At 41.8% G+C, this 23,283-nt stretch overlaps 3 protein-coding genes across 6 annotated transcripts in view; 1 reads left to right on the forward strand and 2 right to left on the reverse strand.

The window, feature by feature from the left end:
* Positions 1–94: 94 nt before the first annotated feature.
* On the reverse strand, positions 95–8,054 carry LOC138355180 (uncharacterized). Of its 2 annotated transcripts, none has more exons than XM_069310019.1 (3): positions 6,945–8,054; positions 5,369–5,886; positions 95–1,274 (listed from the first exon to the last, which is right to left on the reverse strand). In XM_069310019.1, exons 1-3 carry the CDS (start codon positions 7,094–7,096, stop codon positions 1,258–1,260), a joined length of 687 nt encoding a protein of 228 aa, XP_069166120.1. In that variant the 5' UTR covers positions 7,097–8,054; the 3' UTR covers positions 95–1,257. The 2 variants fall into 2 exon arrangements, with proteins under 2 accessions (XP_069166120.1, XP_069166119.1); XM_069310018.1 differs by lacking the exon at positions 95–1,274 and adding an exon at positions 3,565–3,926.
* Positions 8,055–11,256: 3,202 nt separating this feature from the next.
* The window catches only part of LOC123769180 (uncharacterized), a 134,969-nt gene continuing 122,942 nt past the window's right edge, over positions 11,257–23,283 (forward strand). For 2 of the 3 annotated variants that reach the window (XM_069310023.1, XM_069310021.1), the window contains exons 1-3: positions 11,257–11,535; positions 11,956–12,151; positions 12,319–12,545. The gene's annotated coding sequence lies outside the window, so the exon portion shown is untranslated. Of the gene's footprint in view, positions 11,536–11,700; positions 12,152–12,318; positions 12,546–23,283 lie in introns of those variants that run through there. The other variant, XM_069310022.1, reaches the window with a different exon arrangement.
* LOC123769181 (zonadhesin) overlaps positions 19,716–23,283 on the reverse strand; it is a 29,902-nt gene continuing 26,334 nt past the window's right edge. The window contains exons 6-7 of the mRNA XM_069310016.1: positions 22,588–22,723; positions 19,716–20,571 (exon numbers count right to left, since the gene is read on the reverse strand). Coding sequence (XP_069166117.1) covers positions 20,555–20,571; positions 22,588–22,723 — 153 coding nt within the window. The 3' untranslated portion in view covers positions 19,716–20,554. The remainder of the gene's footprint in view (positions 20,572–22,587; positions 22,724–23,283) is intronic.

Here is a 23,283-nt window from a genome sequence, read left to right on the forward strand (position 1 = left end):
TGTTCATTATAGGTGGACCGACGGTAGCGGGAGTGTGGCTACCGAGGTCGGTTGTCTGTTCCGGTAGATCGTGGTTGGGGAGATGTTATACACCTGTACGCAAGTAACAGCCTGGTACAATAACCAGAGTTCTCTTTGGAGGTATAAGTTCCATAAGCCCCAACTCCCTCAGGCCAGAACAGTATATACAATGTCAATGTTACATTACAAAAATGAAACATTAAAACTGAAACTTAACCAAACGTTCTATTTCGCAATTTACTTTAACGTTAAGCCTAGTAATTTGTAAATACATGACGAACTAAGCAAATAGTTCAAGGTAATGAAACAAAATAATAATGCTTGCATAAATATAATCACGTAAAAACATTAATATTTAAATGTACCTTTTTCACAATTATAAACAAGTAAACAAAAACAAACTTCCTATAACAACTCTTTTTATAAACATTCAGGTCTATAATTTATATTAAATGCTAAAATAGACATCTATATATATCATTCATAATTGTGAACCCTTGCCAAATGACAAGTTTTTGACAATTAGAAATAAAATACTAGTTATGAAATACTTAAACGTTACGAGGATTTTTAATGCAAATAACAATGCCATGGTGATTTGTGAGTGAGGGGGGGTGGGGGAAGGGGGGTACACAGTTGTTGGTTGTAGAGTTGAATTGCGTAGAGTTGTTGTGTGTGGGGGGGGGGGGATACAGCTTGTGGAGTTTTGAGGGAATCTTGTAGAGTTGTGGGGTACTGAATAGGATCACGGAGGGTTGTGGGGTGCTGAGTGGGGAAGGTGGTAGGGTGCTCAAAGGGATCAGGGAGGGTTGTGGGATCATGCCTAGCTGATATCACACATGATTTAAAGCGTTGAATATCAAGTATAAGAGTAATAAGATATCAAATTGTAGCTGTGTATTACTGATTGATATCAAAGTGGGTAGTGATCAGAAGGCACTAAGCCAGTATAACTATACAGCAGTTGGAAAATATATGACGCCATTATATAAAAGGGTGTCAGAAGGGAAGGGAATTATCTTGGGAGAAAGAGCCAAGCCAAATAACAAAGCTAAAACTACTTGCTGGTGTCTAGTGACGGGCGTCAAAGCCTTGAATATCATCATAAGAGGTGTCAACAGGGTTCAAATTCGAGTATATTGGGATAATAATATACGCCTATCGGATGCAGCATCTTAGGCTATTTCTACCCTCACATCAACAGTGGTGTTAGTTGAGAAGCGTCGTCCTTATCTGTTAACACAACTCATTATCTGAAAGGAAACCAAAATACACGTAAATTTGATATAAAAAATTAACTAAAATCAAATGCACATGTATATGTTAACACTAGGATGAAGTACAATTAATTATTGCACAGTCATATCTAGAAACTTGAAGAAACAATATGGAGAAAACACGCAAAATATATTCTTGTAAACTAGTGGCTTATTTCAACAGTCTTTAAATATTTGCTACGCATATGTACACCGAGATATATACCACTTTTTGGTGTACATAGACTTAAGAGTTTACTTTAGTTTACTTTAGTCCAGGACTATTTTCAGAATTAATTATACTAACAATTAAGTAGGCTATGGTTATTGTCTTTAATAATCCTTTAAACGTAGGGTTGGCCTTAAGCCAATCACCAAACCAATATATGTGTGCATGGAGTAGCATCTGTTGTATATATGTCACATGTTTTATATACATGTCACGTGTTATATTTGGTATATCTAACGAATATAACACCTAGAGAGCCCTGGAGAGGCCACTATAGACCGACAACCAGAGCGCAACTCCATAGTCTCCTGAGACTGATGGATGCCTACTACTACTACCTATATCTGGGGTTTGGTAATAAGTTGAATTTGATGCATTTATGCCTGAGGTCTCGTAACGTATATTTTAATGCCTGGGTTATATAATGTGTTGCATTCCATATCTCAACATGGGGTGTCCAATGTTTTGTATTTAATACATCTATTGCACATGTCAGATGATGTTTTGAATTTAATCAATTTATACCTGAAGGGTAAATAAGGTGGGTGAGCGGTAGGGAAGTCGGTGAAGGGTGGTGAGTGGTAGGGAAGGGAAGGTGGTGAAGAATAGAGGAATGGGGTAAAGGAGAGGGAAGGTAATGGGTAAGGAAAGTGATGAAGGGTAGAGAAGGTGAAGGACTTGAATATTTGTAGATACCCTGTACGATGCCAGGATAATGATGGTTACAGTGATGAGGATGGTCGTGTGTTGTGTAGATGGTTACAGTGTTGCAGGTTGTGAGTAATGAAGATGGTTATTGTCAAGAAGATAGTGAGCATGGGTAGAGGTGATGGTAGTTTGTAATGAAGATGGATACAGTGATGATGGTTTTAGAGTAAAAACTGTTATAATGGTGAAGATTGTGCACTGTGAAGATGGTGAGTTATGAAGATAGTGCGTAGTGAAGATCTGACTGTGAATTCGGAAGGAAGTCCATGACTGTGGAGATAAGTCTAAGACTATGGACTTAAGTCCATCCAGTCCCGTGTTGAGAGCGAGTCTAGGCGGGTTCAAGAGGGCATAAGGAGTTAAAAAGGTGTTGGGGGGCGTGGAACGAGCTCTTCACATGATACTTCTCTAATGTATTTTTATTTCATTATTTGTGTGTATATATTATTCAACTCACCTGATGGACGGGGGGCACAGCTGTTATTAGTGAAGCTGTACATTAATGGGGGGAGACAGTTACTCAGCTCGAAGCTCCACGACCCGTCGTGGTTCTTGTTACACTGGTAGTAGTTGGTACACAGTTCTTGACGACCCTGAGACGAGGACGAGGACGAGGGTATTATTATTATTGACATTTTTATCGACAAATTCAATTCCAATTTGGTGTAATCTGAGTAATTTAATTAGGTCTTGTATTAGAGTGGATTTGGGAGATATTAGGGATTTGGGAGTATTTTAGGGAGTTGTGTGGGGAAGGGTTTGGAAGGAAGTGTTGTTTAGACGAGAGAAGTCAGTTTCACACTTGTTCAGATAATTCAGTAGAATGGAAGGTTGGACAAATCCACAAGGGCCGTGACGAGGATTCGAACCTGCGTCCGGGAGCATCCCAGATACTGCCGGGAGCATCCCAGACACTGCCGGGACCATCCCAGACACTGCCGGGACCATCCCAGACATTGCCGGGACCATCCCAGACACTGCCGGGACCATCCCAGACACTGCCAGACACTGATTTGTTCATTTGATGCATCACGTTAGTGTGATCTCTGTGTGTGTTGGAAGGTTGGCTTAGTTACTGGAAAGGTTGATTTGTAAGGTTTTGGTGCGGAGGGAACCAATTGGATGGTTTAGTAAGCAAATTTGAGAGTTGACTGAGCGGCTTAGCGGAGTGACTGGATACAACGGAGAGGTGACTTAATAGATTTGACTTAAGGGGTCAGACGGGATTCAAAAGATTGGAGGATTGACTGAACAAACTTAAGGGTTGATCGAGCACATTGAGGGGTTGACTGGGCAAATTTAGAGACTCGCTTGGTCTGGTTGGGGATGATTAAAGACAAAGATAAACAAATCCACAAGGACCGTAACGAGGTTCGAACCCTCGTCACGGCCCTAGTGGATTTGTTCATTTGATGCATCACGCTATTGTGATTTCTGTGTGTAAAGACAAAGATGTTAACTCTTATAAACTTGGAAGCCGATAGCATACACAAGGACGATCTCTGAATGCAACAGTCTTACCTTAAACGTCTTACTGGCGTCACACAGGGTGAAGTTTTGACAGTACTCTTTGACGATCCAATCCTCCTTGGGTCTAGTCTCCTGGTCTGTGCATCCGAGCACTTTGGTGGAGTTGGTGGACACTGTCGGAGGAAGAGGCGTGCTCGACACTGTCGGAGGAAGAGGCGTGCTCGCCGGACACAGGTCTGTCGCTGGTTGGAGAGAGAGAGAGGGAGAAGGAGAACAGTTAGAGATAATCGAAGAGGCTCATGGACGCGAGTTCGAGTCCGTCGGGGACACCGATTGTGACCATTCACGACTAAAGATCACATTCTCGCCAAACATTTACCACTTTTACGGGCTACTCATGCCCGTGCCACCTCTTGTGGTGGCTTAAACTTCATTAGCCAGTCAATCGAGTCCATCGAACTGCTCCAAAGGTTTTCTCGTAAATATATCAAACTAGTGATTTCATTATGTAGGTTCGTGCTCCTGATTTATATAGTTTGGGAATTACGTACACAGAGGTGTTGATCTTACAGTTAATGAGATGGCTAAGTGTCTATGCAAGATTAGCACCATGACTTTGCAAAAGTACTATCATCATTGAAAAATGAACTCTTCTTCCTTTCCAATATGTATGAATCATTCGACAGTATTAAACATTACTAAGAACTATAAGTATAATTAAACATTATACTAAGAACATAAATTATTGATTTAGTTATGTTAGTTTAGGTTAGGTTAGGATAGGTTAGGTAGGGTTGGTTAGGTTCGATGATATATCTACGTTAGTTTTAACTCAAATTTTTAAAAAATTAGCTCATACATAATGAAATGAATAGCTTTATCATTTCATAAGAAAAATATGAGAAAAATATTGAAACTCTGGAAAACTTGGCGTATTAGGCAAATCGGACCTTGCATAGTAGGCCGAGAAGTGCGTTCTGGCTACTAGTTACGACATACATATATATATATATATATATATATATATATATATATATATATATATATATATATATGTATATATATATATATATATATATATATATATATATATATATATGACAATGTCAGACCACGGAGGAAAATGAAACAGGAATTTCCTTAAGTACTTTCGTATATTAAATACATCTTCAGAAGGTCGGGTGACCTTCTGAAGATGTATTTAATATACGAAAGTACTTAAGGAAATTCCTGTTTCATTTTCCTCCGTGGTCTGACATTGTCACATTCTTAATCACGTGTTTATTTTCGTGATATATATATATATATATATATATATATATATATATATATATATATATATATATATATATATATATATATATATATATATATATATATATATATATATATATATATATATATATATATATATATATATATATATATATATATATATATATATATATATATATATATATATATATAATCTCGAACAGCAACATTAATCAATCTGCCGATTGAAGGACTGATCTGCATCTGCAAATTTGCGATCCATGTTTAATCTTCATATGTATTTATAACCCGGTATAAGACGGGGAAATAATTCCTTTCAAATGGCAGAAGAGAAATGTTCATAAAGGTATCCTGAATGCCACAAATTCAGAGAAAGGAAAGAGGAATATTCTCACACACACACACATACCTTTAGGGCGAGGGACACACTGGTTGAGGGCCTTGTCAATGAGCTGTTCGGCCCCGCAGATGTCGCTGGCCTGGATGGGGATAGTATTGGCCTCGTAACAGGTGTTACACAGCGTCTTGTTGGCTCTGGTGGGCTGACACACCTGGTACGTCTGACAGCTCGTGTCTCTGAACGCGCACTGTATAACTGGACTTGTAGATGTAGGTATAGGTGTAGGTGTAGGTGGTGTGGGTCTAGGTGTAGGTGGTGTGGGCCTAGGTGTAGGTGGTGTGGGTCTAGGTGTAGGTGGTGTGGGTCTAGGTGTAGGTGGTGTGGGTCTAGGTGTAGGTACTGTGGGTGTAGGTACTGTGGGTCTAATTGTAGGTAATGTAATGGGTGGCACTGTGGTTCCGGTGCCACAAGGAGGCGCCGTCATGAAGGGGAAGACACACTGGTCGAGGCCGTCGGCGAAGACGGTGCCGGGGCCACACTCGAACAGGTAGGTGTTGTAGAAGCCCACCTTCATCCTGTCCACACACCTGGCCAGAGAGAGACGGACGTGGTTAGGTGGACCTCAGAGGTCGTCTGGGCCCTGGTGGACCCCAGAGGTCGTCTGGGGCCTGGTGGACCTCGGACGACCAGGGCACACACACACACACACACACACACACACACACACACACACACACACACACACACACACATACACACACACACACACACACACACACACGATCTTCACAACCTTAGACAGACCAATATTGGAGTATGCAGCACCGGCTTGGACTTCGCATCTAGTGAAGCATAAAACCAATATTGAAAAATTACAGATGTTTGCAAGAAGATTAGTGTCAAAGCTAAGATGGCTTAACTGTAAGAATAAGTTGAGGGGAATAGACCTGACAACTCTAGATGAGAGAAGAAAGAGATTAGACATGATCACAACATACAACATACTGGGGGGGGGAATTGACAAGATGGTCACATTATTTTTAAATTGAGAGAAGGCAGAAGACATCAGTAAGGTCATACTAGTAACTTGTACAGGTAGTCAACAAGTGAAGAGCACTAAAGGAAGTTGTGGAAGCCACCTCCATCCACGAATTTAAATCTTTTGTTTATATTATTCATCAGTTACCTGACATCAGTTACCTGACATCAGTTACCTGACATCAGTTACCTGACATCAGTTACCTGACATCAGTTACCTGACAGACTCACGTGAACGAGACTCACCCGCATGGATCACCAAGAGACACTGATCATTTATTGTAGTTATGCCAGGGACTCACCACACAGATACACTGATCACTCACTGCAGGTGTTCACCACACAGAGACACTGACCACTTACTGTAGTAGTCTCAGAGACTCACCACACACAGAGACACTGATCACTCACTGCAGTTGTTCACTACACAGATACACTGATCACTCACTGCAGTTGTTCACCACACAGATACACTGATCACTCACTGCAGTTGTTCACTACACAGATACACTGACCACTTACTGTAGTAGTCTCAGAGACTCACCACACAGAGACACTGACCACTTATTGTAGTAGTCTCAGAGACTCACCACACAGAGACACTGACCTGTAGAACCAGCTGCAGTTTCTAGGATGAGGGAAGACGCCTTCCTTAGAGCAGTTCACCCTAGGCTGTACGATGTTGTCCGGGTAGCGGGGGTCTGTTGTGGAGGGAAGGAGACTAACATGTTGGTTCAACTCCTTATCTCTCCAGGTCATCTCTCTCTCTGGGGCTTAATGTTAACTTTAACACGAATAAATATATTCTTAAAGCTGCGAGAGCGCACGTTGGACCTTGCATTCATATATACATTTTTCTCTCGGCCCAAACTTATTTTAGATTCAAAATTAATTATGATATCCTGATGCCTTCCATTAGAACATTTATATCTTGATATCAGTGTTGTCATGGTAACTGTAACCATGGAGATACTTACCCTTGGGTCCGACAACAGCTGCCATGGCAACCGTTGACATGGCAACCAGCATCACCACCACCAATGCTGCACTTCTCCACCACATCATCTGTAAACCATCGCGACCTCTTTATTAGGTATAATTCTAGTCCTTAATACACAATTGCAACACTACTCCAACGTACTGGGTTGATTCTCATCCAGCACGATAATAGGGTGATCCTCCACAAAGGCACTAGGCTTCTCCTTGAGCACATTAGGCTTCTTGAGCGCACTAGGCTTGTCCTCCAAGACAGCCAGGCTGGGTCAGAAAAAGTACGTGTCAAAGTATAACACGTACTAAGAAAGAGTATGACAGGTCGTGTTCCAGGGATAGGGAGAGCTCTTAAGGCTGCTAACGGGAGAGACAGAAGTCGTCTACTCCTGTACCCTCCTAAGGACAGACACCAAAAGACAGACAGGCAGACAGACAGAGAGACAGACAGACGCAGGAAGGGAAACGAAACATTTTAAGCGACCTTCCCCATAATATGTACAAATAGTTTGAATTTTAAAATATTTTACAAATAATATAATATGTTCTAAAGATAATAATGGGTAAAAATTCATTGCTTGTATCATCCGTTCTCTAATAAAGCAGATTTTTATAGTCAAATTATCACTAAAAATAGATTTTCAGTTTTCACTGAGAGAGTGGGGTTATGCCACATGATAATTCTGGGAGATTATGTCAACAAAAATCCAAGTTATTGTCTAGGAATGCCAGAATGTCAGGCTGCGAGCAGCCGCGTCTAACAGCCTGGTTGATCAGTCCAGCAACCAGGAAGCCTGGTCGACGAGCGGGCCGCGGGGACACTAAGCCCCGGAAGCACCTCAAGGTAACCTCAAGGTAAGGTGACATGAGCTCTGAGATAACACATTGGCAGAGATGAGCTCTGAGATAACACATTGCCAGATATGAGCTCTGAGATAACACATTGCGAGATGTTAGCTCTGAGATAACACATTGCTAGACATGAGCTCTGAGATAACACATTGCCAGGTGTGAGTTCTGAGATAACATATCTGGCAAATAACCTCACAGGATATCATCACCGCCTGACTCATGGGGCTCCATCTTCACATAACTCGCCAGACGACGACGCGTATTCGGAATGAATACATGTATAAGGTGATAAATACATGTATACGGTGATTAATACATGTATAAGGTGATAAATACATGTATACGGTGATTAATACATGTATAAGGTGATATACACAAGTATATCCACATATGAGTAATGAAACGAAAGCGCTGGAATTATTTTCGGCTTTTCTCCTGTGTGGTTAATTCCGTATACCTGAATCGCGTATTTTTGTGATTGTTCTTGCATAAGGTAATATATAAGTTTACAGTAAAGTAACAGGTACTGTGGTAAGTCTTCCCATTGCGGGGAGAGACCTTTGGTTATACAGAAAAAAGCAACTCGTTCTCCTCTCGGTGCATTTTGACGTATAGTTTACTAAAGGCTAAAAACTGTCGTGCTAGAAAATGGTAGCGATTCGAGAAAGTTGACATAATGTCCAGTTTTCCGTTCGTGGATCCGCTGGTAGGTTAGGAAACAACATGTCCGCCCACAAAGAACGTCGCTTTTCGCTCGTATGCGTTAGTAAGGCTAAAAATTATCGTACTAGAAAATGAAAGCGGCTCACGAAAGTGACGTACTTTCCAGTTTTCTGTTTTGGGTTCCCTGGCTTGGTCTCTTACGTTAGGAAAAAGACACTTTAAATTAACCGTTTTCTTTTCATGGTGAAACCTTAGGAGGACGGATTGTAGAACAAGGCACTTTAGTACAACAGTTTTAACAGAGCGTTATGAACGCTCGCTAGAACGGGCTGCGGTGTGTGTGAGATAACGACAGAGCGGGAGAGAGCAGCTTACCGTTCTTGACAGATCCTCGTCCAGTGGCGAAGTGGAGGCCTCAGTTCTTCCTCCCGGGTAATATACCTGACCTCCTCGCCTCCGGTCACAACACAGGTCGCCACCCCCATGCTCACCCCCCGAGAGCTTCCCGTTATCCAGAACAGGAAGCCAGATGTGTTTTAGCATATAGGAGGGTTCCTCTTAGGCCATATATATATACACTGACTTTTCCCAGGATACAACCCATACCGTTGTTCGTCTCCCAGTTACCAATTTTCTGCAAGGTGAGCAGACCTTTCTGGTGAAAGGAATCATGATCACCGGTCTCTGTCCTGCCCTGGGATCGAACTTGGGACCCTAAGTTGTGAGTCGACGTCGTTGAAGACTGCGCAACAGAAACCTTTTTCTCGCAGTATATACACCGAGACTTTACTTACACTCTTGGACTATGTTCAGGTGTACTAAAGTGTACTTTACTGGTTGGTCACTGCGCTGTTTTTATGGGCTAAATGATTCTCCAGAGGTTGATGGGCTTTAAGCCCAAACCATAACAAACCGCCTTCTCTTCCACCATAACACACTCTCCTGTCCCTTTTCCATCATAGACCACACAGCCTTCGACAACGTCAAGACCAGACGTATCCAAGAACGCAAAACAACGAGAGGTAATGGCAAGGAACAACCCGGCAGGCCATCACCCCCGCAGATACTGTTAATTAAGTCAGTGATTGGCAAGTGCAACTAGGAAGCACTAATCCTGTCTTGACCCTATAATGTTGAACTCTATACTTTTTCCGGGCAGTTCAACCCCCCCTCCCCGACCTCCCCCCCGACTCCCTCATACATTCCCACCTTCTCCTCCAAAGCCCCCCACAAACCCCCAATCTCCCCCCCCCCCATCCTCCTATCCGGCCTCCCAGGACCATTCTTGTCTCAACTGCATTGTTTATCTTGGGTGACCAGCCAGCGTCTGGACAATGCAACAATGCCTGCCGGACATCTCCCTCTGTCCTCCTTGATTGGCTGCCAGAGTAACACTTAAATATTATGTAATATAACTTGAGCTTGTAAGAGTACTCTAATCACCTTCTGGGGTGGTTTCGGTACCTATTCTGCCATTATGTACTATCACACCCCTCAATCGCCCTATTCACGCAGGACAGACGAATATGTGTACAATTAACTAACTATTCTATTTAGAATCGTAAGTTAATTGGCAATGAAACCCCACGTTAACAGGTTATAGTAATTGCATAATCAAACTTAACATATCACTCGGCTATTCGTTGTATTATTAATCACAACAAAATACAGCATCACAGACCAGCACTATCAGACTTCAAAATATATTCAGTTGTATAAAAATACATTAAGTCCCTGCTTATGAATCGCTTCCTCACAGTGTTGACCCGTATTAAGTGCAATAAATCATGTCTTCATTGAAATGCCTAGTTCGTGAGGGTACTGCAGTTGCATTTGCTTGTATAATGAGGATCATTAAACCATCTTTATAACGTATTTGTAATTCAGGCACTTAACATGTATCAGTTAGCTAGTCTCTGAACCTGCTTGCCAGCCATCCAGTTTTCTTCCTGAATATGTTCCTACCAGTTAGGCATTCAGCCTGTTGAGCAGCCTGTCTGCTAACCAGCCTGCCTGCTGAGCAGCCTGCCTGCTGAGCAGCCTGTCTGCTAACCAGCCTGTCTGCTGAGCAGCCTGTCTGCTGAGCAGCCTGTCCTGCTGAGCAGCCTGTCTACTAACCAGCCTGCCTGCTGAGCAGCCTGTCTGCTAACCAGCCTGCCTGCTGAGCAGCCTGTCTGCTGAGCAGCCTGCCTGTCTGCTGAGCAGCCTGCCTGTCTGCTAACCAGCCTGCCTGCTGAGCAGCCTGTCTGCTAACCAGCCTGTCTGCTAACCAGCCTGCCTGCTAACCAGCCTGTCTGCTAACCAGCCTGTCTGCTGAGCAGCCTGTCTGCTAACCAGCCTGCCTGCTAACCAGCCTGCCTGCTGAGCAGCCTGTCTGCTAACCAGCCTGTCTGCTAACCAGCCTGCCTGCTGAGCAGCCTGTCTGCTAACCAGCCTGTCTGCTAACCAGCCTGTCTGCTAACCAGCCTGCCTGCTGAGCAGCCTGCCTGCTGAGCAGCCTGTCTGCTAACCAGCCTGCCTGCTGAGCAGCCTGCCTGCTGAGCAGCCTGCCTGATGAGCAGCCTGTCTGCTAACCAGCCTGTCTGCTAACCAGCCTGTCTGCTAACCAGCCTGTCTGCTAACCAGCCTGCCTGCCACTCACCCAATCTGTCTGCCTGCTCATTGTCTCAACTCTACCCCTATACCAACCCTAGGTAAGCTACGGTGTTGTCTCTTGTCAAGGTACAAGCCTAGGAATCTTCCCTCACTATTACTGTTTACTTTGTGTATTTGGAGGTCAATTTGTTATATACTGTAATTATTTTTTCCAAATGAAGTGAGGTTGATCTTTCCCATGTCTAGCAGGAGCGTGTTAGTTGACATCTAAGAATCGACAAAAGACGTGTTGATGTATAACTTAGTCATCAGCTGAGAACGTAGTTACTACATCTATTCTTCAACTTACATCTGGTGATAGAGATCACGATAGCATTTATAGCAGAAAGTTCTTCTCCATCGCTCTGGCTTGAAGAAAATGTTGGGAAGTAGCATAATGGCGTGATGGCAAACAGCATGGAATTATTTTGATTCATGTGGAGGAATAATATAGGTCTTACGACTACTACTTCTGACAGTGCTACGACTACGATACGACTTCGATACGACTACGATACGACTACGATACGACTACGACACAGCCACAGCGTCTAGCAACTACTGACAGAGCCACTACAACAATCTTTACCACTATAGCCTTGTCCAAGGGCCCTCAACACACCTTACAACGCTTCACGGATTGTCTCAAAACACCCATCAATCCGATACTCAAAGGTCAGTATTGGATCTGTTACATCAGTGAGAACATTATCCCGTTGACTTCCTCTCAATTTAATGTCATAAAATTGAACGCTATTGCATCTTCAGGTTGATGCTTGATCACCACTGAAATTGGCTTGTTAATAGTTCACTAACTGTGGTGGGTGACTTCCCTGTCGCAGGTGAGGGCTCGGTGGTGATTGGCTGAGCCCTGGGCAGGGTCGACGCCGCCGCTGCCGCCCCGAGGGCAGTGCTCCCCGGACCGGGAAGACGTGAAGACCTCCGCAGCTCACTCTCGCGTTCCAGGAATTCTGACACATGTGCTGTACCTCAGCTGTACCGACCTCGCCTGTCAACTTGTCTACCCCTGGGAAGCCTCCTGGCTACGGAAGAAGACTGCAGACTCAAGGTAAGTCTCCCTGTGGTATATTTAATATATTATCTCCATGGAGGTGATGCCATTACGCGATAGGGACGTTAAATGCAAACTACATCACCTTACGTTGATAAGTTAAAATGATCACTACGATCCAGTTCCTGTGTTCAATGTGCAACGCATACTGTAGAAAGATGGTTATAGCGAAATTAGCTCACAACCCATTGGGCCATAGTTCGGTTAAAGAGAGGGCAAGACATTTGGGCACTTTTCCTTATGCTCCTGTTCACCTAGCAGCAAATAAGTACCTGTGAGTTATGCAGTTGTTAAGAGTTGCATCCCGGAAAAGGCCATTTGGTCACCTAGGACCTGAGACATATCGAGAACCACCTAGGCCCTAGGTGGACCTGGACGTGTCTATAGGACGTCCTGTTACCGGCCAGCCCATCCTTCGAATAGACAGTTTGTTTTAATACTAAATGTAATAAGTACATTCCTGACTATCGGCATAGTACATAAATACACTTAATCGCCAGCATCGCACCAAAATATTGTGAATATTAGAGTATACCTGAAAAGCTGTATAGAAAACCACGACCACAGACGACCTTAGGAGTGTAGGAGGACAAGCATGTAAATAACATTTATTGCTTCTTAATTACAATTAATACTTAACCTATAGCTATAATGATATTACAATTTTATAAAACTAATGAAATAAAACTAAAGTCTTTCTACAAATTATAAAGTAATTCAGGATATCTTCAAATATTGTATAAAATTTTTATTATTTAATAAAACTGAAAAAGATATTCTCTATATTTAAAAACTTGTGTACAGAGAATTAAACACGAAAACTTCAACTTAAAATGTTTAAGTTTAGTTAGAAATTTGGGGAATATATGAGATAAATTTAAGGGTACAATTAATTATATTTATGTACTATGCAGACAGTCAGGAATGTACTTACTATATTTAGTATTAAAATGTACAGTCTATTCGGAGGTAAAGTTGGACCGGCAACTAGTTCGTTTTTGACTCACAATCCGGAATTCCGGGTTCGAGTCCAGGGCGGGAGAGAAACGGTTCGGTATGTTTTCTATCACCTAATGCTCGCTGTTCATCTAGCAGTAAATAGGAACCCAGGACTTGGTCAGCTTATTGTGGAGTCGCATCCTGTGGGGTCAGTAATTCGACCTCGAAGGAGGACCTCGGTATAAGTCTAACGTGTATTATATAAGTCTAACAATGAATTATTATTATCAGTATTATATATATATTAGTATTAGTCCTATCGTAGTGACAGACATCAATATGTAGCCATCAGTGATATAACCTCTCCCACTTTACCATTAATCGTAGGAGTGCCACAGGGCAGCATACTAGGACCTCTCCTATTTCTTGTATACATCAATAATCTGCCTGATGTCTCTAACATTCTTAAACCTATATTATTTGCTGGCTATCCTTTGCTGATACTATCCTCATCTACTCTGACCCCAACCCACACACATTAAATAATAAATTAAAAAAAAAAGTCCACTTATGAATGTCAACCAACAAACTCGCTAAACATAGAAAAGACCTACTACATCATATTTGGAGACACATCAACAAATGCAATTCAGCTTCAGATAGACAATGTCAATACTTAGACAAGAGACTCAACTTCAGCACCTACATACAACACATGACCAAGAAAGTCACAAAAACGATTGGTATACTCTCTAAACTCAGATATTATGTTCGAAACTCTGTTCTCCTCTCACTATACTTCGCGCTAATCTATCCTTATCTTACATATGGTATCTGAGCATGGAGTTCAACCGCTGAAAACTACCTCAAGTCCATCATCAGCCAGCAAAAATCAGAACAATAACAAACTCTGCTTTTAGCGGCTTTACAAGAATGTAAAATCATCAATGCTATGCACTCCATAAACGCAATATACCCTTTTGTATATATATAAATAAAAAATAAATATTAAAAAAAAAATGGCCCTATGTAAGTAAGTTACCGTTTCATTCTCTTCGTTTTCTAACATTCTTTCTCTACAGAAAATTAATACTATGAGGCTTGATTCAAGGGTAAGCTATAGAAATTGATGCAAGAGGGCCTGAATTTACCTAACGTGCCTAATGACCACTATGTGGTGGTCACGACTGGGATAGGAAATCGGCGGCTTGTCAAAGGTCTCCCATATTTTGTCCTGAGAGATTTTTTCCAGCTGCATTTTGAACTGTAGTAATATTTTAGCATTTCCGGCTTCAGAGGATAGGCATAGGCTGGGTTTATAAACCCGTGGGTGAGAAAGCATCTCTTGTTTTCTGCCTTACACTATGGCTTGTTGAGCTTGATGCTATTCCTTATATATGATACATTAGACCTTTTAAAGAATTGGTGTGGATTAATATCCTCCAGTTTATTCAATATTCTCCTTGGCGAAGTGGTAACACACTCGCCTGGTGTTTCGCAAGCGCCTTGGCCTGGGGTTCGAATCCTAGTCGGGGAGGATTTATTAGACGCCAATCCTTAACTGTAGCCTCAGTTTACCCAGCAGTGAATGGGTACCTGGTTGTTAAAAGATTTAGTGGGGTCGTATTCTGGAGAAAATTAGGTTTAAGGCTCACCCTAAACGCTATGTGTGCTAGTACTCACCAAGTTGTACTCACCTAGTTGTGCTTGCGGGGGTTGAGCTCTGGCTCTTTGGTCCCGCCTCTCAACTGTCAATCAACAGGTGTACAGGTTCCTGAGCCTATTGGGCTCTATCATATCTACACTTGAAACTGTGTATGGAGTCAGCCTCCACCACATCACTTCCTAATGCATTCCATTTGTCAACCACTCTGACTTGTAGTGACTGTACAAGAATGTTAGAATTCATGTATATATAAATTTTAATGTTTGCAGTGTTAATACTGTGGTCCTCGACCCTTCCTGGTACGAGAGACTACTTAGTTCTGAAACGATCTTTGGAATGTGTGTGTGTGTGTGTGTGTGTGTGTGTGTGTGTGTGTGTGTGTGTGTGTGTGTGTGTGTGTGTGTGGTAGAGAAATATATGTTGTAGATATAATACAGTTATGGCAAGAGTCAGTTCATTAGACATCCAACAGTTAAAAAGGTCAGGTACAAGACCTGCATCTTGATCCTGAAGGCATCAATAGTAAACACACACACACACACACACACACACACACACACACACACACACACACACACACACACACACACACACACACACACACACACACCCACACCAATCAACCTACCTGTTGATTGACGGTTGAGAGGCGGGACCAAAGAGCCAGAGCTCAACCCCCGCCTAACCATTTCTGTCCCGCCGAGGATTCGAATCCGGAATTCCCGATTGTAGGTCGAGAGTTCCAGCAAGATTAATTAAAATTTGAAAACGGTTCTGAATTGGAGTAAAACGCTGAATATACAGAGAAAAGTGCCTGCTGGTTCATCATACATTACATTCTTGTACAGCCCTGGAATACGATCCCCTGCCGCGAAGAATAGTTTTTTCATCCAAGTACACATTTTACTGTTGCGTTAAACAGAGGCTACAGTTAAGGATTTGCGCCCAGTAAATCCTCCCCGGCCAGGATACGAACATTCTTGTACAGCCCTGGAATACGATCCCCTGCCGCGAAGAATCGTTTTTTCATCCAAGTACATATTTTACTGTTGCGTTAAACAGAGGCTACAGTTAAGGATTTGCGCCCAGTAAATCCTCCCCGGCCAGGATACGAACCCATGACATAGCGCTCGCGGAACGCCAGGCGAGTGTCTTACCACTACACCACGGAGACTTATTATCATATTTGTGATATATAATTAAGCAACATGTAAGGCCCTCCCCCATCCCCTGTGAGATTGTTATGAAGTCAAATCTGAAATATTGGGTGTGTTGTCCTTATACTTATTTGAGTTTCAGTGATTCGTTATGTAATTTTCCTGAGAGATAGAGAGAGAGAGAGATAAGGGACAGATAAGGGAGAGGAGAATGTTTGAAAAGATCAAAGAAGGAAGGTGCAGAGGGCGTGTGAAATTTGGGGAAGAGAGAGGGGAAATAATGGAAATAATGGAAGGAGAGGGAAAATGGGGAAATAATGGAAGGGGAGGGATTAAGGGGATGTTGGGGAGGGAGAGATATGGACAGGGAACCTAGAAGAGAGTGGAAGAGTGAAGGGGTAGAGAGAGACCCGGGTGCTGCTGGGTATGCCTCCTCTAATACCCATACAAGAAGATTGTGTGAAGTTGGGAGTCGATGCTTAGGGCTAACCCTTACCAAACTTTGCAGGGTGACTGGTCTTTTTCTGGGGATTGTCAAGGTTTGATCAGGCCTGGTCGACGACCGGGGCGCGGGGTCACTGAGCCCCGAAATCATTTCGAGGTAAGGTAACCTCAAGGGTCTGGCCCCATGCCCTACAACCCCCCCCCCCTCCTCCCTCTCCCCTTTTGGTGAAATGTCAAATCATTCTAATTTCCAATCTCGCTAAATGCCTCATTCCATCCATATTAATATTCACTTAGGATATTATTTTCTGTGTGACTAAATGTTAGCTTCTATTATGTAGTTTATTTATGGGTGACAGTATTTAGTGAAAATATCTCTGGTCACTTATCGAAGATATCCCTGAAATTTTCAGGGATGAAGAAAACGTGGTGAAGGGTAGGGAAGGTGGTGAAGGGTTGGGGAAGGTGGTGAAGGGTTGGGGAAGGTGGTGATGGGTAGGGAAGGTGGTGAAGGGTAGGGAAAGTTATCTCGAGATGATTTCGGGGCTTTAGTGTCCCCGCGGCCCGGTCCTCGACCAGGCCTCCACCCCCAGGAAGCAGCCCGTGACAGCTGACTAACACCCAGGTACCTATTTTACTAAGGTGCCTAGGTACCTAAAGGTGGTGAAGGGTAGGGAAGAAGGTGAAGGGTAGGGAAGGTGGTGATGGGTAGGAAAATTGGTGTAAGATGGGAAAAGTGGTGATGGGCAAGGAAGGTAGTGAAGAATAGGGGAAATGGGTAAAGGAGAGGGAAGGTAATGGGTAAGGAAAGTGATGAAGGGTAGAGAAGGTGAAGGACTAGAATATTTGTAGATACCCCAACGATGCCAGGGGTAATGATGGTTACAGTGATGAGGATGGTCGTGTGTTGTGTAGATGGTTACAGTGTTGCAGGTTGTGAGTAATGAAGATGGTTATTGTGAAGAAGATAGTGAGCATGGGTAGAGGTGATGGTAGTTTGTAATGAAGATGGATACAGTGATGATGGTTTTATAGTAAAAACTGTTACAATGGTGAAGATAATGCACAGTGAAGATGGTTAGAGTTATGAAGATAGTGCATAGTGAAGATCTGACCCCTGTGAATTCGGAAGGAAGTCCATGACTGTGGAGATAAGTCTAAGACTGTGGACTTAAGTCCATCCAGTCCCGTGTTGAGAGCGAGGCTAGGCGGGTTCAAGAGGGTATAAGGAGTTAAAAAGGTGTTGGGGGGCGTGAAACGAGTTCTTCACATGATGTTTCTCTAATGTAAACAAATCCGAGTAAGCTTTGGGATTGGTAGGCTGTAGACCAATAGGAGGTGCTGCTGTGCCAGTTGAGCTGGGGTCACCGCCGTGGACGGACGTCGCTGCTCCTGACCGTGGCGCTGGTGTCTTTGTCACTTAAGACCATAGGCTGATTTACCAGACGCAAAGGCATGCAAGCAAATTTCTAGCAAACATTGGATTATCTAGATTAGGTGGATATCAACAAGCACACTAGAATAGTGTCTATTAATCTTGTTTAAATTACCAATCAAGCTGTCAGTGTAATCATTCAGAGCTTAAATATACCAATGTGCTTTAATATACTTACTAATCTCTCTCATCTCATTTTTTTCTTGCAATGTATCTGTTATCGTTTTATTAATTCTGCTGGAATTTACCTACTTAAAATTATCTGTTAGATTAAGGACCTGCCCGAAACGCTGCGCGTACTAGTGGCTTTACAAGATTGTAAATACTATGCTATGTATTCTCTCTAACCCAATGTACCTTCTTGTATATAAATAAATAAATAAATAAATAGGCAAAGAACTAGCAGAACTCAAGGTAGCTGACACTAGTTATATCTTGAGATCTTGAGGTTATCTTAAGATGATTTCGGGGCTTTAGTGTCCCCGCGGCCCGGTCCTCGACCAGGCCTCCACCCCCAGGAAGCACCCCGTGACAGCTGACTAACTCCCAGGTACCTATTTTACTGCTAGGTAACAGGGGCATTCAGGGTGAAAGAAACTTTGCCCATTTGTTTCTGCCTCGTGCGGGAATCGAACCCGCGCCACAGAATTAAGAGTCCTGCGCGCTATCCACCAGGCTACGAGGCCCCTAGTTAGTCTAAAAAATTTAAAAACTGGAAACTTGATTTTTCAATATATACTTCTAGGTTATCTCCAGAGATAATCTGGTTAATTAATAAGAATTATTGTGTAAAAACTTTAATAATACATAAGTTCACAAAAGTATAAATGCAACGCAACAGGAAGTAAATGAACAGCGGGAGTTTGGCACATGTAAGTGAGTTGAGTAAGTTGAGTACATGTAATATAAATACTACTTGAGTTGAGTAAGTTGAGTACATGTAATATAAATACAACTTGAGTTGAGTAAGTTGAGTACATGTAATATAAATACTACTTTCATTACACATATAAAAATGAAACACTGAATACAGAAACTTAACAAAACGTTCTACTTCGCAACTTTAGACAACTTACATACAGGATAATGATATGACTTTTAAATATGTAACAACAACAAAATAAGATAACAGTAATGGAACAAAATAAATAATAAATATTGTTTGCATAAATATAAACAAATAAACAAATAAACAAGGTAGTAACTGAAATGCAACCTATCCATAATGAAAAGCAGGTGAACGAAGACAACGACAAAGTTCGTCCAAGAACCTTTTCGTATACATATGTATAAAATATACCCTCAGGTGGATAATCTGTAGTAAATGCTAACATGAGATATATCTCTATATCTATATTATTCACAATTTGCAAAGTCTAGCCAGCTGAGAGACTCAGAATTGAGAGATAGTAAAAAGACTTGTGTGTCACTAGACTGTTAATGATGCAAACTGATATGGTGCTTTATTGGAGGGTTGTGTTGGGGCAGTATGGAGGGTAGTGTAGGGGCAGTAATGGAGGGTTGTGTTGGGGAAGTATGGAGGGATGTGTAGGGGAAGTATGGAAGGCTGTGTAGGGGCAGTATGGAGGGTTGTGTAGGGGAAGTATGGAGGGTTGTGTTGGGGAAGTATGGAGGGTTGTGTTGGGGAAGTATGGAGGGTTGTGTAGGGGAAGTATGGAAGGCTGTGTAGGGGAAGTATGGAGGGTTGTGTAGTGGGAATATGGAGTCATGTAGAGGCGTCGGTTATGAAGGGTTATGAGATACAACGTGGGATTATGGAGGGTTATGAGGTTGTAAAAAGGCTTGAATATGGATGACATTAAGGGGAAGAATTGTCTGACTTTAGTGAATGTGTGTGTAAATTAAACACACACTTCATAAACAAAGTTAATTCAAAAGTGTGTCCCCCCCCCCCCTTGAGATAGCTTTATTTCTTGTCTTATGTTCATCAGCGGTCGACCTTTGACCTGAGACAGGCATAATTCTTGAATGTTGCTAATTGTCTTCTAGACGAGGAGGCTCAAGTCAGCGTCTCGTCATAAGTGATAGCAAATTCCAGTGTCAAAATTGAGGGCATCTAATCGTAGGTGCTGCTACAGGTTGATGTGACAGGGCAGGGTATTCAATGAGAGGGTGCCAAGCGGTACGAAATTCAGTAGCGTGGCGGCGGGTGTCGAAGCTTTCGGGTGTCAACAGCGTCGAAGCTTTTGAGTGTCAACAGCGTCGAAGCTTTTGAGTGTCAACAGCGTCGAAGCTTTTGGGTGTCAACAGCGTCGAAGCTTTTGGGTGTCAACAGCGTCGAAGCTTTTGGGTGTCAACAGCAGGTATCAGGTAGCAGTGTGTTGCGGAGCGTTGCCGTTTTCTATTAACACAATTCATTAGCTGAAAGACAATAGAAAATACGTGTGAATTTCTTGATGGTAAACTGAAGTAAAATGATCGTGTACATTGTTATTATTGTACGGTAATGTACACCCGCATATCTAGAAATTAAATTAAATAAAAATAATAATTAAAAAGTATAGAAACAGAAGATACGTAAAATGTATTTCATATACGTAAATGCTTAAAGTCACATAATGTGTTGTATTAGTACACATATGCCTAGGGTTTGGTAATATTGTATCTGATGTATTTTATACCCATATTACTTACGATATTATAATACATTTATATCCTGAACAGGGATATACTCACTGAGAGGTATACCAAGTTTCCACTTTTCAGCATATGTAAACTTAATGTCCTGAATTATGTTTAGGGTTAAAAGTATACTTCCTGGTTGCTTATAAACTATCGTGATGGCCTTAATAACCCTCCAGAGGTTGTTAGACCTTAATAACCCTCCAGAGGTAGATAGGCCTTAATAACCCTCCAGAGGTAGATAGGCCTTAATAACCCTCCAGATGTTGATAGGCCTTAATAACCCTCCAGATGTTGATAGGTCTTAATAACCCTCCAGATGTTGATAGGCCTTAATAACCCTCCAGAGGTTGATAGGCCTTAATAACCCTCCAGAGGTTGATAGGCCTTAATAACCCTCCAGAGGTTGATAGGCCTTAATAACCCTCCAGAGGTAGATAGGCCTCAATAAACCTCCCGAGGTTGATAGGCCTTAATAACCCTTCAAAGGTTGCTAGGCCTTAATAACCCTCCAAAGGTTGATAGGCCTTAATAACCCTCCAAAGGTTGTTAGACCTTAATACTCTTCAAAGGTTGTTAGACCTTAATAACCCTCCAGAGGTAGATAGGTCTTAATAACCCTTCAAAGGTTGTTAGACCTCAATGAACCTCCAGAGGGCGATAGGCCTGAAGCCTAACACCAAACCTTATGGTTTTTATAGCGAATCTTATTTGTACTGATTGTAATTACATATAAGGCTTATATCTAATTATAGATAATGTTACATTTGTCATATATAATGATCTCACGTGATAAAGATTATATATAATAACATGAATAATTGTCGATAGTTTAGTTAGATTATAGTACCTTATAATTATAAATATCGATTATAGATAACGAATACTGAGGGTTATAGGATTTGGTTTTATTGATTTTATTATTTTATAATTAATGGTATGAAATAACCATATGTGATTTAGATTATGATTGGTTGTTGCATTTAATATTAATATTAAATACTTAATATTAAATATGATTAATTATATATTACCTTCAGGCATTTAATGCTAAATATCTAGTACACTGATGAAAAACGAGTCATTATTATTTCATATTAAAAATAGTAGTAAATCGAATAATTTTTTATCTTTATTTGTGTATTAAGTGCTTATTTGTTAACGTTTATTTTAACGAGTTTATATTTGATTCTATTTATGATTTGTTAAGTGTACTTGTTACGACCCTGGGGCCAGATTCACGAAAGCACTTACGCAAACACTTACGAACCTGTACATCTTTTCTCAATCTTTGGCGGCTTTGTTTACAATTATTAAACAGTTAATGAGCTCTGAAGCACCAGGAGGCTGTTTATAACATTAACAACAGTTGATTGGCAAGTTTTCATGTTTGTAAACTATTTATAAATGTAACCAAAGCCGTCAAAGATTGAGGAAAGATGTACACGTTCGTAAGTGCTTGCGTAAGTGCTTTCGTGAATCTGGCCCCTGGGTTCCTCAGTGGAAACCAGAGGTCAAAATTGAGCTATTAAACTTTCCTATAGTATAGTTGGACGCATCACGAGCTGAAATTGTTTGTATCTTCCCTGCCAGACGTAAGACTATTCTTGTTTCTCAAAGAGCATTTAAAGACTGAGCTTGGGGTTGATTATTAAATAATAACATAGGCGCCAACTATATTTACTAATACTTTCTAATCATTTGTAAAGTAGTATTTTTATTTCATTATTTGTGTATATATATTATTCAGCTCACCTGATGGACGGGGGACACAGCTGTCAGTAGTGAAGCTGTACATTAATGGGGGGAGACAGTTTCTCAGCTCGAAGCTCCACGACCCGTTGGGGTTCTTGTTACACTGGTAGTAGTTGGTGCACAGTTCTTGACGACCCTGAGGACGAGGACGAGGGTATTATTATTTTTGACATTTTTATCGACATTCAATTCCAATTTGGTGTAAGCTGAGTAATTTAATTAGGTCTTGTATTAAGAGTGGATTTGGGAGTTATTAGGGATTTGGGAGTATTTTAGGGAGTTGTGTGGGGAAGGGTTTGGAAGGAAGTGTTGTTTAGACGAGAGGAGTCAGTTTCACACTTGTTCAGATAATTCAGTAGATTGGGAGGCTGGACAAATCCACAAGGGCCGTGACGAGGATTCGAACCTGCGTCCGGGAGCATCCCAGACACTGCCAGACACTGATTTGTTCATTTGATGCATCACGTTAGTGTGATCTCTGTGTGTGTTGGAAGGTTGGCTTAGTTACTGGAAAGGTTGATTAGTAAGGTTTTGGTGTGAGGGACCAATTGGATGGTTTAGTAAGCAAATTTAGGAGTCGAGTGAGCGGCTTAGAGGAGTGACTGGATACAACGGAGAGGTGACTTAATAGATTTTAACTTAAGAGGTCAGACGGAGTTCAAAAGTTTGGAGGATTGACTGGACAAACTTAAGGGT

Source organism: Procambarus clarkii, chromosome 66 (assembly GCF_040958095.1).
Source record: "Procambarus clarkii isolate CNS0578487 chromosome 66, FALCON_Pclarkii_2.0, whole genome shotgun sequence".
Taxonomy (NCBI): Eukaryota; Metazoa; Arthropoda; class Malacostraca; order Decapoda; family Cambaridae; genus Procambarus; species Procambarus clarkii.